We start from the raw sequence: 18,151 nt of genomic DNA on the forward strand, positions 1-18,151 counted from the left end.
GGGAAAATGAGCACTGAAAACCCAAGGGCAAGAAGGTGCACTGTTGAAAACTAGAACTGCATCCATATTCCAGGTTCAAACTGTGGCATTTTGAGCCAGGGTCAAGCCTCTGTCCCCAGCCTAACATGTTTTCCTCTTTGCCTTCTAAGCCCATAGAGGGATAAGGGCAGAACTTTTCTAATGGACTCTCCTGCGCTGAGCATGCCTGGTGTGTGCCACAGAAAATGTATTGCATTCATCCTAACACCCCCTGAGAGAAAAAATGTAGGATGATGTGGGCTCAAACAGCCCATCCTGTGGGAAATTACTTCAGAGGAACAGATCAACTCATTAACTTGCAGCTTGGGACTTGTGTGATTTTAGCAAGAATAAAGTCCATCTGTGTCTTTTATTCAAACATGTCATTAATATGCCATGCTACTAAACTTCAGTAAATATTATGCAGCCTGACGACTTACTTGGAAGCACCGACTTAAGTCTGTAGCCAGCTTTTGGCGTACAAATTGTCTAATTTTATAAAAGGTTTAGAGTGTATTAGCTGCTCTGTAGGTTATAATAGAATATTTATGCTGCATACCATTTAACTTTGTCCCTTATGGGAAAGGCCTATTGGATTTAATGGGGGTGAAGCCAAGGGAGGTTTTAGAGAATAAGTACAGCTGGTCTAGCATATTAAAGGAGCTGTCTGTTGTTGAAATTAAAGGCCCCAATTCATCATGTTAAGTGACCACATGGTGAATTTAAGTACTGTGTGAGTCACTCATCCCTGCCACTCCTTTCCCTTTGGATCATGGAAAAAATCACCCTCTGCATCTCGTACATTTCCACCCAGATCCCAAACCCTCAGGATTGCTTCTGGATGACTGTTAGCAAGCTGCTTCTACTGCTTGCTGAACTGCTTGCCTTACAGGATTTTTAGAATCATTTCTAAAATCCCACAGAGCTGGATAAAGATTGTGCTGAGGAGTCCAGTCCGAAAGTTTCTCCATCACAGACCTCTCGCCGGAGAGCCATGTCATTGGGTTCTGCTTGCATGATGATTCACAACGTTACAGGCTGCTGTGCTTGTTCAGCCAGGGATCAGTACTGATAAATTACAGAGTTCACAGTGACAGTGCAAAACTGTCAGCTTTTTCAGTAGAGAAGTAACATAGTTCTTGTCTCTCATCTCTCCTAGGTGATGAACATCCGCAAAGTCCTGAACAGAGTTGAGAAGCCGCAGGGCCTTTACCCCAACTTTCTCAGCCCGGTGACAGGGAACTGGGTGCAGCGTAGGTATCACTCCGCATTCAGAATCCTGCCTGGAGCATTTCAGCCTTTCCATTATTCTTTAGGAAGCAATAGCAACTGTCAGAGCAGCAAGCCAAGAAAATGTCTTGTCAGGCAGCCTGTTATACATGTGATTAGATAATGCAACCCGATTTGTAAGATGCAATATAGTAATTGTACACTTACTCCATCAGCCTTGTTTCCAGCTAAGTGTCTCACCTCCAGAGAGAATTAAGGCCTCTCTTGCACAGGGGAGGATAATAGTACATGGTTCATCACACAGATATTAGAAATCAGCACATCTTTTTGAGACCTCATCCTGCAGTCATCACATAGCCCACAGACCTACTTGGGAGTTGGACGTGAAGGCTATGAACAGAAGCACTATGAGATTTACTTCCTGAGTGTGCTGTAACAAGTAAGGAACCACCTGGAGAGGCAGAGGGCCTACAGAGTCTCAGATCCCCCTAGGATCTAGGGATGCGTTCTCTTGTGTGCATTCGTGTACTTGTTACCATGGTACCACTGCATAGTGCAATTTTGTGCAAGAAAAGTGAGACAAGTATGTGTTCTTTTCTCTTGTTGGGAACCCAGCACTGGCCAGCACTAAAGACATGACCATTAAATGAGATACTGTTCTGATACGAAAGAGGAGCAGTAACCAGGAAAGGACTTGAAAAGAGCAAGGAAATATCAGAAGCAGTGTACCCACAGAAAGATTATTTACTTTCCTGCTTTACGTACACAGCCTCTTCCTTACCCAGAGAAGAGACTGTACCCCTTTTTTTGTGCCACCAAAGGGCAGAAGCTTGCCCTCTGGGAGGAACATGAGAGGCTACTTCTGCTGCTGTGCCCCAGATCTCTGACCTTAACTTTCCGCTCTGTTAAGGGTTTGCTTGTTTTGGCAAGGGAGAGTTGCTGGATTTCGTGTTTCTCTGTCAAAAGAAAGAAAAGTCTCTTCTTGCAGAAGCTGGTTTTAACCTGTCAGTGGATTACATTTATATTGCTTAAGCAGTTTTCTTTGAGTCATTGCATTACCTTGTGTCCCCATGTCTTGTTGCACTGTTTGCTCTGCTAGGTGGCTCCAGACCTTTCTAACTACTGTATTAATAGCTTTGATTGTAACTGACAGGCAGTTGCATGGCTGCCATCATCTGAGACAGTGAGGGAGCTCTAGCTGTGAGCAATCCCTGACCTTTAACTGCCATGTCAGCACCTCTAATGGTAATTGACAGGGCTTGGCTTGAAAGGTGTCCCAACAAAGCATTTTGGATTGTTGTAGTTGTCCCATTAAACCAGAGCTGTCCTTTGGTGCCATGAGGAAAGAAAATAGGCTTCTGTGTTTGTCCCATTAATTGATCTTCTAAGTTATCCAGTCCCTTTGTAAGCAGTTCAGCTTCCTCTCCACATTTGTCTCTGCAGAGTTGTTGCAATATGTTCCACTTGAAAAGCTAATCTCCCATCCCCTACCGCACCCCTGAGATGCCATTTTCTTTAGGTTATTCCCAACTGGCAGCCATACTGCACATTTTACCAGACACAAGCATTAGTTCTGCCTATTCATTGGTGCTGAGAGAAGTGCCTGTCTGTTGCCTTAACTGATCATCACAGAATCTTTGAGAAGCTGAAGAGCTGTGCTCTTAATTCAGATGGTTAAAATACTCAGCTTGATACTCAGTATTCATCTCTTCTGCCACTAATTTAATTCTATTTATGTCTGCAAATTTTACTTCATTGTACTGACCTGCTCCCACCCCTTGCTGACATCTAGAGGGGCCTGTTGCTGGTTCTTGGAGCTTATTAAAAGTAGCTTCCGATTACTTGTTCTGGGATAGGCTGATTTACGCCAAAGGACTAGAGATAGCCTCTCTCTAGACTTTCACGTCATGAGGGCAACTCATGGCACAGGCTGTTTGTGGCAGTTGCTCATAATATGACCTTGTGGTCTGAATCCTTATTCCAGTGAGGAAAAGACTGATCAGCCTCTTCTGCATCTCCTATACTGCTGGTGAGAAATAGATTAGGACCAAAGTAGGGAGGCAGCTGCAGCCTGCCACAGAGATGTTCCCTGTAGGTGCCAGGCTCTCATTTTCTCTCTTGTCATTAAAGCTCTTTGTGGGGAGCTGTTTTTCTTGGAATTGCTGTGATTTTCTTAAAAGGTGTATCTTTGACCTGGCTGAATGAGCAGATCTTCTATATGAAGAGGCAGTGCTGTACCTCTTCTGAGTGCCGTTGTTACCTTTAGAAAATTAAAGCACGGTCCCCTGCTGAAATAAGAGATTTGTTTATGCAAAGTGCCTAGGAGGCAAATGCTGGCAAAGCTGATGCCATATGGAAAGCAATTATGTACCAGAGCTCCTGCTTTGGTGATTTTATGAATGACACACTTAGGATCACAGAGCTTCTCTTTAAAGACAGGCTGTGCAGACGGTGTTTGCAAATAGTCTGTCCTCTTTTTTTCTGAATTCATGCATCTAATCTCATTGTTTTGCTATGGATTATTCCATGGATCATTGGACACACTGTATCAGGGATATTTGCTCTTCAGGTCAGGAAAATGCATGGCTGTTGATCTCTTCTGTTGGTAGGATTTAGCATTTAGAATAAGCCTCAGGACTTTATATATGTACAGTGAAAGGGAAAATAAAAATCTGAACAGCTAACTCCAAAAACCCTGCTGCATCTGCTTACATTTAAAATGAGGATGCGTGTAGACACAGAGGTGGACACTGTTAATTAACAGGGATGGTTCAGTCCATGGTGGGTAATTTGTCTTGCTGATCTAAAAAGGGGAGTACTTGGCTGCTTGAAAGAATGAATGCCTGTGGTATAGTTTAAAGATATAAATCCATCCAGCAGTTCCCCCCAGGCAGAAACCTGCAGCTGTCATGCCCATTTCACAGTGCAATTCTTTAGCATCCTCCTCTCCAGTAAGGTCATAGCATTGTGTACTCTGAACAGATAGCCTTGAAAATCCGATTTCTGCAGAAGAAAATATTCAGTGCACATCCTTGTACCTGACTTTATCATTTTAATACGCCAACAGCCCCAGCCTTCCCCAGGGCACAGAGTCCCACCATGAGCCAGGAATACAAATGGCACAATCGAGAGGTCCCTACAGCAGCCCCTTGCTGGGAGCTCTGTGTGATCCAACATGCATTCTCCCTTTCCTGAGGCAGGGAGGCAGCACCCAGTGGCTTCATATGGGTAGAGATCTATCAGTACCTGCCATTGCTTTTGGTTTATGAGGCTGGGATTTATGATGATTGCTTCATAAACAGGAAGCATCTTCAAGATGCAGTATAAATAACTGTTGCAAAATAAGGCCTCTGAATAGTTTTGGTAAGGGATACTAATGCTTTGTAAAATGACAGAACATTTTTCTTCTGATTGCACTTTCCACCTTTCTTCCTTTTTGAAAAAGAAACGCTGCAAGCTCTCCCCAGGAAACTGGAAAGAGGAAGGAGAGAACAAGGGCATTAAATAGGACATGGTTGTTTGCTCTTTGTAAAGCAACTGCTCATTGTATATCATGAACCTGAAGTTCTTTTCTGGCTTTCCCACCACAGACCACGTCTCCATTGGGGGGCTTGGGGACAGCTTTTATGAATATCTCATCAAATCTTGGCTGATGTCAGACAAGAAAGACTCTGAAGCTAAAAAGATGTATGATGATGCCCTAGAGGTAAGGAGCAGGTTGCTGCTCTGTATTTTTTGTGTGGGACATTGTTCATCAGAATGTTTCAGGCAAAAATGTCTTAGATCTTTGGGTTTCCTTGGTATTCACTCCTGTCCACTAAGTTACTAAGTAAGTTATTCTTACTATCCCCTAAGTAACCTTAAATCCTGATTTTTATCCCTTTAGGCAATAGAAAAGCATTTGGTCAAGAAGTCTGCTGGAGGATTGACCTACATTGCTGAATGGAGGGGTGGCATCTTGGATCACAAAATGGGTCACTTGGCTTGCTTCTCTGGGGGCATGATAGCACTTGGAGCTGAACATGCTGGACAAGAGAGGAAGCAACATTACATGGATCTTGCCGCAGAAATAACAAACACATGTCACGAGTCTTATGCACGCTCAGGTAAACCTGTGGGCTGCCTAGAAAATGTTAGTAAGGGATCGCCTACAGCCTTAGGAGACTCAGCTTTTGTGTGGCAGAGGTTGGCAGTAGGCTGTTTTGTGCTTCAGCAACATCTGCATCCCTGTGTGTGATTTTCACTTGTATTTTCTGAGCTATCTAGAAGAGAAAGCAATACATTTTACATAGCGGACAGCTGGAGCAGAGGGACAGGCAGATGTGAGCTTCTGTGGCAGAGTTGGGAAATGAACCCGGAGCTGAATCCTAGTCCTGCCTCCCAGTCACACAGCTAGCCTTGTCCCAACAAGACTATAGTTTGAGTCTGTCTTTGCGCATCCCTTTGCAGACAAGAAGGGGAGATTACCAGAGATTAATGGCAAGGTGTCCCACTATATGGAGCAGAGCGGCTGAGAAGTCCAACAGGAAGGTGTTGGAGACCTGCAGCTGCTGGTAGGAAGCAAAAAAATGAAGTTGCTCAGCCTCTTCCAGCTGTCTAAGCAGAGGCTGGCTAAGTCTTTCCATTTCACAAGTCCAGTAAAATTTGTTTCACCACCCAGTGTGCTTATCAGTCAGTGCTTTGGGAGAGCAGTGACTGGTGATGAATGAGAGACTGGGTTAGTTCTCTGCCTGCAGGGCTTTCAGCAAGATGAGCTTGCTTTGGACACCACTCCTTTGTTTGTAAGCATCTCTGTAGCTCTTCTGAGACTGCAGGCAGTGAAGCAGCAGTCTGCTTTCCAGGACCTTGTCAAGCACAGGTCTGTCTGCACTAACTGTTCCCAAAGATTGTTTCACACCTTCACCATATCAGCAAGCCCATATTGGCAGCCAGTGTCCAGCATGTTTGCCCAATAAACTTCAAGCTAACCTGAAATGATGTTTGCAAGTAACTCTTTTTTTCCTCCCAGCACTTACAGAACTAAAACAAGCCACCTGAACTAATAAGCCTCTGGTGGTGAGCGCCTGGAGCCAATTTTCACCTTCAACAATATCCATCAGCATAGAAAGGACAGTAGCAAGCCTGCCTGCACTGGTTACAGCGCTGTCATTTCAGCAAACTCATTGTTTTGCAGAGAATGTCTGTGCATGTCACCCTGGCTCTCAGCAAATAGTCCAACTAGTGGACACTGTTAGATCCCCACGCAGACAGGAGGGCCCAGGGAAGGTGTGCAAAATATTTAGAGAAATAAAAGGACTCCCTGAAACACAGCCTTGTGGTAGACACTTGGGTGCAGCAAGAGAAACCTTGTGGCATGATCATAAGCAACCTCTATGCTTAATTTCCCTGTTTTTCAGATAGGGAAAGGGTTGGTGGTGAAAGTAGGGATCTGAGTGCTACCTAATGCTTGCAAGAGATTGAGATTCTCATGTAAGGGACACTCAAAAAGACCAAGGTGCTCTTAATGTTTTGTTTATAAAATACCAGTGAAATTGATTAAGCCTTCCCCATCATCCTAATGTCTTCTTTTCAAAGAGGCTGCTCATGGGCCAGAAGGAAAGGCAGAAGTAATTGCAGGTCTCAGGTACTACTTTTTACAGCCTCCCTGCCGCAGTGCAGGCGAAATGGCTGTCTGGTGACTGATAATTGTGAAACAAACCCCCTTCCTGGGAGCAGTGTATCAGTATCTCTGCGATGGCAGGGTCAGCTGCATGGCTAGATTTTCCTTTGAATGTGTTTTCTCTTTGAGGCTTTATGACAGAGTCTGCCTCTCTGTTCTTTCTCATCTGGGTTCTGAGTTTGTCTTCAATGACAAACTCTGCTCTCAGGGTCAGGGGCAGTGCAATTCCTAGGAGCAAATACCAGCCCAGCAAAAGTGCTAGTATATGGGGGGGATTTGTACCTGCCCTCTCCATGCCCAAATCTGGTCCAAGTCTGTGTCTTGTCGGTTGTATCCACCCTCGGAAACATTTTATCCTCACCTGGATAGTACCCAGACATACCAGAGGATGAGCAACACCTGGAGTGGCAGTGGGCACAGCTCACGCACTCTGTAGAGTTGCCCCTATTTTGACATCAGCTGTGAGGCTGATCTGATACACAGGCCTGACTGACCTGCTAGTCTGACCTCACGCAAGCCTTCGTTAAATGTTGGCACTCTGAGCAGCATAAAAGCACCTGGACAGTGTTTACCTGCTTTCTCCTCAAACTGATCATTGCATGTGTGTGATTTTGTCTAGATACCAAACTTGGCCCTGAAGCCTTTCGCTTTGATGCTGGAACTGAAGCCATGGCAACCAGGCTTAGCGAGCGCTACTACATCCTACGTCCAGAAGTTGTAGAAAGCTACATGTATATGTGGCGGCTGACACACAATCCCAAGTACAGACAGTGGGGCTGGGAGGTTGTGAAGGTACGGTTGGAAAACTCATGTTAATAACTCTTACAGGCTGCTGGATTCTTACAGAAATCTTTCCTTCGGTCAGTGAAAAGAGCAGAAATTATTTAAATTGTGTTAGAGACTAAGACACATTAGCAATGGGGCAGGAATACACAAAATAGTACAATTTAGTGTTGTGTCTCTGTTGATCGTTGTGAATGTTTTCTTCTTCCTTTTGGGCTACGCTGAAATCAATCAGTCAATCAAAACAGTGGAGGTTTATGGGAGGAGTGCTGCAGACACCAAAACCTGCTATTAATGTAACAGCCCTCTGCAAAAAGGAGTCAACATTCTGTTTGAAATATCTCAACTGCTTAGAACCACTGGTTCATAGTTGATCAGGGAAAATCAACAAACCTGCTTTGCCCTTTGTCTCGTCTTCTTCCCACAAAGACCACCCAGCCAAAAAGTCCCTCACCTCTTTTAGCTCATGCAATAGCCCGTTGGCTGCTGCCCCATATCCTAGCAGGGGCTGCGTTTCAGTGGCAGAACTGTCATTTGTCTACTGCCCTGGAAAAGAGGCTTCGCAAACAGTTAGAGTTGCTACTTGAGATCTGGTTTTGCTATGTGTGTAACGTCAAGGTCAATCAATCAACTAAGTTAGGCGGTTTATGTTTCTCTTGCTATTTCATTAGAACTAGCTTTATTCCCAGAGTCTGGAGTAATCACCATGCTCTTCAGTGAGAGACAAAGGCTACTACAAACCTGGAATTTAATTTGTAAAGCTGACTTGTAGTGCAACTGATGATGATTAATGAGTTACTCCATGCTATTGTGTGTTACTGAGATTTCTTTTCCTTTCTCAGGCCCTGGAAAAACATTGTAGAGTAGAAGCTGGCTTTTCTGGCATCCGAGATGTTTACACCACAACCCCAACCCATGACAACATGCAACAGAGTTTTTTCCTCGCAGAGACTCTGAAGTAAGTCTAGTATCACAGAGGCCTTTCAGAGTAGCATAATTCCTGCAGCATCAACACTCTTGTCTGCTTAATAAGTCTTTAAGAATAAGGGGGAAGTCTTATCCTCTGTGGGGAAAACTGGGCTGGACTTCGGGTGCTGCAAAACTTTGGTAGTTTCCTCCAGTAGAACCACTGCTGTCATTGGCACTCTTGAGGTTTATGCTCATGTGCCAGATTTAAAAGACTCTTCCTGTGATTTAGAGCTGCTCTAAGTGGGAGGCTCTGACTGCTGAGGTTCCTTGAATTTAGCCCTGATGGTTTAAGAGACAGCTGTCTCCTCTGCCAGGTTAATGTCCTGCATACGGGGGAGGCATGACCATGGCTTGAATTTGCTGCCCCTTGGTGCAGATCTGCCTTTGCTGATGAGCTAATGTTTGTGGGGTGGCTGAGTGCAGATGCCTATCCCGTTTTGCCACCTTTGCACCAGGAGTGGTAGTTTCCAGCAGGAGAGTGAGACAGGGAGTCAGGAAATGTGTCACCATAAACCGTGGCAGCTGAGGCCAATAGCAGTCCCCATCACAGTCCTGCTGACAGTGCTTGCTTGTGCGTGCTTGGAGTTCTGCTTGAGTTTCCTTTAATCTTCCTTTGTGTCCATCTTCTTCCCACCCACCCTTGCCTTATGGCTCCAGGTACCTCTATCTTCTGTTCTGTGAAGATGACGTGCTGTCCCTGGACGACTGGGTGTTCAACACAGAGGCTCACCCCCTGCCAGTCAACCACACGAACTTTAAAGCAAGTGTGCAGTAGTGAGGCCATTGCCCAGCACCATGCTTCTGCAGCATCGGCGGGTTACTGCATTTCCTTTCCATTAAAGGAATTCGCATTGTTCCTAAAATGGTATTTTGGGGCACTAGTCCAATTCCGGACAGTATTATATTGGGAAGATGAAACCATGACGTAAGCACCTTCTTTTCCTCTGTGAGGAGCTCTATTAGCCTGATAATGAGATGTTTATTCTGGGCCATATTGTACACAGTTCATAGACATTCCTTTATACAGAGAATTTATATGAAATCCACTGACTTTGCTTAATAGTGGCCAAAGGACTGGAAGTTTGCCATAAAATAGACTTCACACACACACACATCCTCCTTTCGTTTTTCTGTTTCATTTTTGCCTTTTATATACTGTTGGATTTATCACCTTTCTAATTAACAGTTTTCAATATACTGTGCTTTCTAGGTGGTAAGCTTTCTAGGCTCTTTAGGAAGTACAGGATAGGAGAATGAGGAAAGGGAGTTGCCCTTTATGTGAGAGAGCAGCTGGAGTGCATAGAGCTCTGCCTGGGGATGGATGAAGAGCTGACTGAGAGCTTATGCGTTAGGATTAAAGAGAGGACAGGTAAAGGTGACATTACAGTGGGTGTCTTGTCTGCTGTAGGCCACCTGACCAGGAGGAACAACAGGATCGGGCCCTCTACAGACAGATAGGAGTAGCCTCAGGTTTGAATTTGCAGGCCCTGGTCCTCATGGGGGATTCCAACCACCCCGATATCTGCTGGAGGGACAACACAGCAGGACATGAGCAATCCAGGAGGTTCCTTGAGTGGTTTGATGATAACTTCCTCCTCCAAGTGACAGAGGAGCCAACAAAGAGAGGTGCTCATTGGGGATGTGAAGATCAAAGGCAGCTTTGGCCGCAGTGACCATGAGATGGTGGAGTTCAGGATCCTGCAGGCAGGAAAGGTGAAAAGCAAGCTCACAACCCTGGACTTCAGGAGAGCAGACTTTGGCCTCTTCGAAGATCTGCTTGGAAGAGTCCTGTGGGATAAGACCCTGGAGGGAAGAGGGGCCTGAGAAAGCCAGTTAATATTCAAGAATCATGTCCTCCAAGCTCAAGAGAGTTCCATTCCAGTGAGCAGGAAGTCAGGCAAAAATGCCAGGAGGCCTGTGTGGATGAACAGAGAACTCCTAGCCAAACTTGAACACAAAAAGGAAGCATATAGAGGGTGGAAGCAAGAATGGGTAACCTGGGAGGACTACAGAAACATTGTCTGAGCATCCAGGGCTTACGTTAAGAAAGCTAAAGCCCAAATGGAACTTAATTCAGGCAGGAATATCAAAGACAACAAGAAGGGCTTCTATAAGAACATAGGTGACAAAAGGAAGACTGGGAAAATGTGGGCCCACTGCTCAACAAGACAGGGGACCTGGTTACACAGAACATGGAAAAGGTTGAAATACCAAATGTTGCCTTTGCCTCAGTCTTCACTAGCAAGACCAGCCTTCAGGAATCCCAGGTTCCACAGACCAGGGGAAAGGCTGGAGCAAGGAAGATGTACCCTTGGTGGAAGAGGATCAGGTCAGGGAATACTTAAGCAAACTGGACATACATAAGTCCATGGGCCTTGAAGGGATGCACCCACAAGTGCTGAGGGAGCTGGCAGATATCATCGCAAGGCCACTGTCAATAATCTTTGATCGATCATGGCAACTGGGAGAAGTGCCCGAAGACTGGAGTAAAGCAAATGTCACTCCTATCTTCAAGAATGGCAAAAAGGAGGAGCCAAGGACTTACTTACAGGCTCGTCAGCCTCACCTCAATCCCTGGGAAGGTGACGGAGCAGCTAATCCTGGAAACAATTTCCAGGCACGTGAACAACAAAAAATTCTTCAGGAGTAGCCAGCATGGCTTCACCAAGGGGAAGTCATGCTTGACCAACCTGATAAACTTCTACGATGAAATGACTGGCCTGGTAGATGAGGGGAGAGCAGCAGATATTGTCTAGCTGGACTTCAGGAAGGCCTTTGACACTGTCAAAGGAGATCATCATAGACAAGCTGTTGATGTATGAGGTGGATGAGCAGACAATGAGGTGAGTTGAAAACTGGCTGAATGGTTGGGCATAGAGGTGGTGATCAGTAGCACTAAGTCTAGTTAGAGGCCAGTAGCTAGCAGAGTACACCAGGGGTCAATACTGGGTCCAGTCCTCTTCAACATCCTCAATGATCTGGATGATGGGGCAGAGTGTACCCTCAGCAGGTTTGCTGATGACACAAAACTAGGAGGGATGGCTGATAATGCCAGAGGACGTGCTGCCATCCAGAGGGACCTCAACAGGCTAGAGAAGCGGGCTGATAAGAACCTAATGAATAAGCAGAAGTGCAAAGTCCTGCACCTGGGAAGGAACAACCCCATGCACCAATCTATGATGGGGCACCTGGCTGGAAAGCAGCTTGGCAGAAAAGGACCTAGGGGTCCTATGGACACCAAATTGACCATGAGCCAGCAGTGTGTCCTTGCTGCAAAGAAGGCTAATGGTATCCTGGGCTGCATTAGACGAAGTATTGCCAGCAGCACAAGGGAGGTGATCCTTCTCCTCTACTCAGCACTGGTGAGGCCACACCTTGAGTACTGTGTCCAGTTCTGGGCTCCTCAGTACAAGAGAGACATGGACATACTGGAGAGAGTCCAACGAAGGGCCATGAAGATCATTAAGGGACTGGAACATCTCTCCTATGAGGAAAGGCTGAGAGAGCTGGGACTGTTTAGCCTGGAGAAGAGAAGGCTCAGGGGGGATCTTATTAATGTATATAAATACCTGAAGGGAGGGTGCAAAGAGGACAGAGCCAGGCTCTTTCCAGTGGTGCCCAGTGACAGGACCAGAGGCAGTGGGCACAAACCAAAACACGGGAGGGTCCCTCTGGACATGAGGAAACACTTTTTTACTCTGAGGGTGACCAAGCACTAGCACAGGTTGCCCAGGGAGGCTGTGGAGTCTCCATCCATGGAGATATTCAAAAGCCACCTGGACACAGTCCTGGGCAGCTGGCTTTAGGTGACCCTGCTTGAGCAGGGGAGTTGGACCAGATGACCTCCAGAGGTCCCTGCCAAGCTCAACCATTCTGTGATTCTGTGGTGTTAAAATTGTAACTAAATCAAAACCTGTCTGCAAAATTCTTGATCCTAATGTATTTTTATATACCTTTTCTGTGCTCTTAAAACACATTTACCGCACATCACATCTCATTTAACTTTCCTTTATCGTTTTTGTGTTTTTCTACTTTTATTTGGAACTAAATGTTATGAGTCACTTGTAATAATTTCACTGCTGTAATAGTCAAATCTGTGAAACAGAATAAAAGTCTTGTAAAATAAAAAGCATGTTTGGGTTGATCCTCTTTAAAGCCATCTGTCAAAGACCTGTTACATCATGCTTGGAATAACTACGTGACAATACTGGCTGATTTCAAGAATATTTCACAATAGATGTTGATTTCCAGAGTAATCTAGTCAGTGTATGGACAGCAATTCCCATCTGCACCAGCTCTCTTAAATTGCTTGTTCACCATCTGATACGGGTTAGCAGGAGTTCTACTAAATGTCTTACTCTTCTAGCAAAAAATAAATAATCCCCCGCCAAGTTTGCTCTTCAGTATACATTGTTTCTGGAATGAAGTAACAGAAGAAAAAGAAAGGAAAAAATTGAAGCCGGATTCTTCCATGCGTCTGGCCACTGAACTAGTAGTTTAGCCTGCGTGTCCTCTGTGACTCTAAGCAGGATGACTGTGCAGAGGTGTTCACACGCCATTCCTGTTCTGACCCTGGCAGTCGTGAGTACCTGCTTAACTGTTCCTGCAACAAGGGCTGGATCTGGGATCGGCATCTTTTCTCCCAGCAGCCTTTCCTCTGGTCACTGCAAAGCTGCGTGGCCCTTGGTGATGGAACGTTTTTGTTCATTCTTGTGACATTCTCTTGATATTCAGCAACTTGGGAAGATAAAGTTGCTTTGAGCAAGTTGTGAAAACAAAAAATGTGTTTCTAAATTCATGCCTTTGTAATTTCCCAAGAGAAATAAGGTTGTCAGATGGGGACTTAGTGTTATCCTGGGGATAAAGACACTGGCTGGTAAGCTTGGCCTAGAGGGATGGTTAGTGGTAAGTAAACATCTTGGGAGTGAGTTGTGTTATCCGAGAGATTTGGATACAGGGAAGCTGGTTTAGCTCAGAGGATTTTTATAGTAGATTAAGGGAATTCCATAAATAAAAATGTCCTGCTCTTGGAGTAACTCAAAATACTTTGCCTGGCAAAATTGAAACCCCCCAAATAAATAGCATGGTTCTAGTTTCCTTTAGAAATAGATCCTTGGTGTTATATTAAAACTCTGCTCTTGTTTTCTCTTCCACACAAGTAAGCAAGAACGGTATTGGTAAAGTCCCATACACTTCTGGAGGAGAGCTGCTGCTTTCCTGCAGTTCAATGGCTGCATCACAAATAGGGAGTTTTTTTAGTTGCCCAGCATGCCTGAGGATGTAAAGCTTATTGATAAATTTGCTTACCAAGACACCTGCATGGAGCTCCGCACCAGTCACGATGAAAGCATTTTGCTGTAAACAGCCATGCTTGAAAATTTCCACTCTCGTAGACCACAGTTCTACAAATACTTCTGCCTGTGCTCACGGATATCCACAGTTAAATCCCTGAGGCCAGTGGATTCATCACAGGTATCAAGTTAAGCATGCATGTGTTTAGCAGGAGTGGAGGTTTGTTCCAAGAATCAGCTTTGTTCCAAGGCCTGGCCCTGATCCACAATGGGGATTTTTCTGTCCTACGGCAATGCAGGTAACAGAAATGTTCGTGCCGCCAGTGTCTTGAAATGCTTGTGCTCTTTCCTTGCTCCTCTGCACACCTCGAGCCTTGGCTGGATGCTCTTGCTGAAGCAGAGCCTTCAACTCTGGGAGCCCGGTGTGCAGAAGCAGGCTCTGGGATTTCACCTCTCTTACCTTGCACCCACCCTGTATACTTCCTGCTTGGTGAAGGTGGCAGGACTTCTGTTCGGCCAGATGGGAACGCCTCTGTGTTCTTAGTTTGAGTAGATAAATAAATGGGGTGTTATGTTGAACCAGAGGTTTGGTTTTAAATGTCTAATGGAAGGGATCTGGGAAGATGTGTGTCTTTGAGCTGCTTTCCTGCCTTTCAGTCTCAGGCATGTGGGACACCAGTGGGAATTCTGTGGATGATTTATGGTGGGTTTTTTCTACTTTTGAGTCACCTTACCAGGAAATGTGATCAGCCTAGGTTATTTCCCATTTCCCCTGTGACATTCAAATTCAGAAACCGTGATCACCATCGGAACACGTGGCCCTATTTTATGTCAGAAGGAATTTCCTGTAAATGAAGTTGTGATAAAAGAAAGTTGCATTAGTGGTAGAGATGATAACTATTAACTATCTATCGCTTGTGGAACAGCTGGCTGTTGTCGCCTGGCCATACAAGGAGATAAGACAAAACTATCCAGAAAACAAATGCATCTTTTTGTAACCCACACTTCATTTTTACGGCGTTATTAAATTCCCTTGGAAGGCTTTCAGCAGAATTGGTTATTGAATTCAAAAGCCTGGCAGTCATAGTATTTTTCCACATACATTTTGATCTGATCTATTTATCTGATTGTTTCAGATGTGATGCATCAAGCGCTGGCTGCCAGTGCTAGCAGGTTCAAAGTTTCAGCAGTTGCTTCTGATCACGTTTGGGTCTTTGGCTTCATTCCCTGTGGAGCCTCATACAGGTACTGTGCTGTAATTAGGAATCCTCTCAATAAAACACTCCTGCATTGTAAATGCTTTCGTTAGTGAGAGCCAGCGAGTGTCAGAACTGTTAAGTGACCCACCAGATTGGATTGCTTGCCACTGGATAGGAGAGGCCAAAGGGGAGTTAGGAATGCAAGCCCGTGGGAATTGAGTAGGCATTGGCTCTTGCTCTTCAACTAAATGATCTACTTTGAAATGTCTCAGTCAAACTTCACTTCACTCCGCAGCCTTTGCTGGCCATTCCTTTTCCAGGATGAACTCTGTGTTTTCCATGGCTGTGAAGCTTTGTCACAGCACATCCCCAGAGCAGGATGCAAGTCCCTCTTCCGCAGTAAACACACCTCCGGTTTTCTTGTCATCTTTGAAAAGCCCCATTTGAAACCAGACTTGGATACTCCTTGTTCCTTACTGTTTTCCAGAGGATTAATGTTTTTAGGCCTCAGTCTGGTCAGGACTTGCTTCCTTAGAGGGGGTTTCTGTTTCCAGGTGCTTTATCCATTTGTGCACAGAGCTCAGATTTTAATGCCGCCTTCCATTACACCATGATCGCTTTGACTATAAAACAGGCCAGGTTTTCAGGCTATGGGAATGGGGCCATCAATTTAAAGAAGGACAGAGTTTCTCTGCTCTTGCAACGTGCCACCCTGGAATGTGGCGTTACTGCGTGTACTCCGACATATGGAAAACCCATCCCTCTAGTGCAAAAAAGGTCGCTCCAAGTTTTTTATCCCTGCTACCAATTTATCACTATTTTTCTTATTTTCAGCTGGACACTCTCACTGCCGGCAAAGGGGAAATCCGGGATAGCTTTTCCTGCTGGGTGAATTTTCTTGGTGGAAATCTTCCTTGTCATTTCTCTATCACAAGGATTTCCTTTGATACAGGTGTGCCTGGGTGGGCCACACAGCAGATGTCTGGATATTTAAAATTCTTCCTGAGCGCTGTAATCTGTAATCTCAAGAACCAGCAATGTAGAGCCAGGAGTTGTTGGTTTTGTTCTCCTCTGAGGAGGATTAGTTCCCAGCAGATGCCCTGAATTATTTCACCTTTTGTCTTTCATTCTTTTTCCTACCAAATAATTCATGTTTGTCATCTTTATATGGTCGCTGATGACACTGGAAATGGTTCAGATGTAAAATGAGCCCCTCTGCTTCTCATCTAAATGGTGTCATCTTGGCTCTGCCAGCCACCCTGTCAGGTCTCCTTCTCCATCTAGCTGTCTGCAGGCTTTGTCATCTCATATCACCTCTTGCTCTTGCTCGTTTCCCAGACACCCAAGTACATTTATCCTGTTTCAAAGCTATCTCGTCCTGTTACATTTTGTGCTCTGAAGGTACTTGCTAGGTTATTTGAGGTAAGCAACAGCTCTCCACACCTCACTGCCCAACCTAATGAGTCTGGGAAGTTTTAAAGCACATCTGCTTAAAGTGCTTGAGTGCTTAACTCATTCACACCTGTCTCTGCTCCCAGACATTATTTCAATGCTCTGTTAATTCCTCCCATCTCTTTCCCATAGCCCAAGCACCAGTTCTTTGATGGATGAGGAGGTGGAGAGCAAAGAGCTGTAGGCAGAGTTTCGTGAACATTTTCTTCTACGGTGGATCTGGCAGAAGGAACCTTCTCCTTCCTCCCTTGGCCATGCAGGTGTAACAACGCTGATCTGAGTTACGAATAACCCAGTGTTTATTCTGTTACTGGGCTCCCCAGTCTGGTCCACTGTGGTGCCCAAGCTTGCACCCTCAGTGCAAAAGAAACGTCAAGGGCTATGTGGAGATCTATGACAGAGAGAGGAACAGTGCCCAAGTCCCAGGGAGAAGGCTGTGCCTCCCCTTCACTGCCTGAGTCCTGCTCCCTCCAGTCTTGCTTGCTTGGTCTGCAAGAAAATGCACGGTGTGATTTTTTTTATCTTGTCCCAGGAATCGGTCAAAACTCCACGCACTCCGCTCCTGCTCTGCCCAGGATTACCAGCCTCTTCCTCCTTCCTTGATGCAGCTGCCACTACTCTCTTAATGGCTTGGACATGCTCTCCTCATCTCCAACCAAAACGCTCTTAAACCTAAAACAAAAATGATTAGGCAGGCTTAGGAAACAGCAAAAGCTTCAAAGGATTAAATGCTAACGCTTCCTGCTGCCCTTAGAGAGATCAAACATTCTGTGCTGTTAGCCCTGCAGCAGCAGAAAATGGTACTAAATCTTCCCCAGCAATCAGGGGATTTCAGTGGCAGTGCAGGATTGCATGTAAGGAGGAGCAGGAGACTGATTTATGAGGAAAGATTAAAATGACTAAATATATATCTCTTGGCCAAGCCACTGCTAAGGAGCAATGTGACAACCATGCAGAAGAACCTGAAGGGCACAAAGAACACAGGGAGGGTGGAAAAGTTTGGGGTGTCCTAAAGGATCGTAGAAACGACTCAAAATGTGGGGTGGCGGTAGCAACGACTCCAAATTTGGGGATCACGATGTGGTAGAGGAGGCGGAGGCTCGGTGATGGCTGCAGGTGAGCACCATCACCTCGTGGCTGCAAAGTCATTGCCATCCCTGCAATCCTGGGGCCTAAACCCCTGCAAGTGAAACCGCTAATATGTTGTTTTGTTTTTTTTTAAAAAAAATCCATTTTGGTGAGCTGAAACCAAGTAGAAAAGCAGGATACGGCTCTTTTGGGGAAACGCTGAATTGAGGGCCAAAGACCACTTTGGAAATCCGGGGTGGGGGGAGGACGCACCACTCCCCCATCGATAATTAAAAGGAAAAACCATGGAAAGCAACGAGATTGCTGAAGAGAAGGGTGATTCATTTCCTCCAACGGTCCTCGCAGCGGATAAATTTAAGGCCAAAAAGTGGGATTTCCTCCAGACTGCATAAAGGTCTCTCCGGGGCCCGGAGGGGGGGAGAGGGGCCGGAGGCCCCCGTCCGGCCCCTCTCCCCCCCTCC

At 45.5% G+C, this 18,151-nt stretch overlaps 2 protein-coding genes across 2 annotated transcripts in view; both read left to right on the plus strand.

The window, feature by feature from the left end:
- The window catches only part of MAN1C1 (mannosidase, alpha, class 1C, member 1), a 65,196-nt gene extending 53,913 nt beyond the window's left edge, over positions 1-11,283 (plus strand). The window contains exons 8-13 of the mRNA XM_010576350.1: positions 1,178-1,271; positions 4,839-4,954; positions 5,135-5,354; positions 7,527-7,699; positions 8,533-8,648; positions 9,317-11,283. Coding sequence (XP_010574652.1) covers positions 1,178-1,271; positions 4,839-4,954; positions 5,135-5,354; positions 7,527-7,699; positions 8,533-8,648; positions 9,317-9,434 — 837 coding nt within the window. The 3' untranslated portion in view covers positions 9,435-11,283. The remainder of the gene's footprint in view (positions 1-1,177; positions 1,272-4,838; positions 4,955-5,134; positions 5,355-7,526; positions 7,700-8,532; positions 8,649-9,316) is intronic.
- Positions 9,580-18,151, plus strand: part of SEPN1 (selenoprotein N, 1) — a 24,818-nt gene continuing 16,246 nt past the window's right edge. Inside the window, 2 exon segments of the mRNA XM_010576352.1 lie at positions 9,580-9,584; positions 10,068-10,260. Of these exon segments, the coding sequence (XP_010574654.1) occupies positions 9,580-9,584; positions 10,068-10,260 (198 nt within the window).

The sequence above is a fragment of the Haliaeetus leucocephalus genome, unplaced genomic scaffold, assembly GCF_000737465.1.
Source record: "Haliaeetus leucocephalus isolate CR32 unplaced genomic scaffold, Haliaeetus_leucocephalus-4.0 Scaffold517, whole genome shotgun sequence".
NCBI classification, from domain to species: Eukaryota; Metazoa; Chordata; class Aves; order Accipitriformes; family Accipitridae; genus Haliaeetus; species Haliaeetus leucocephalus.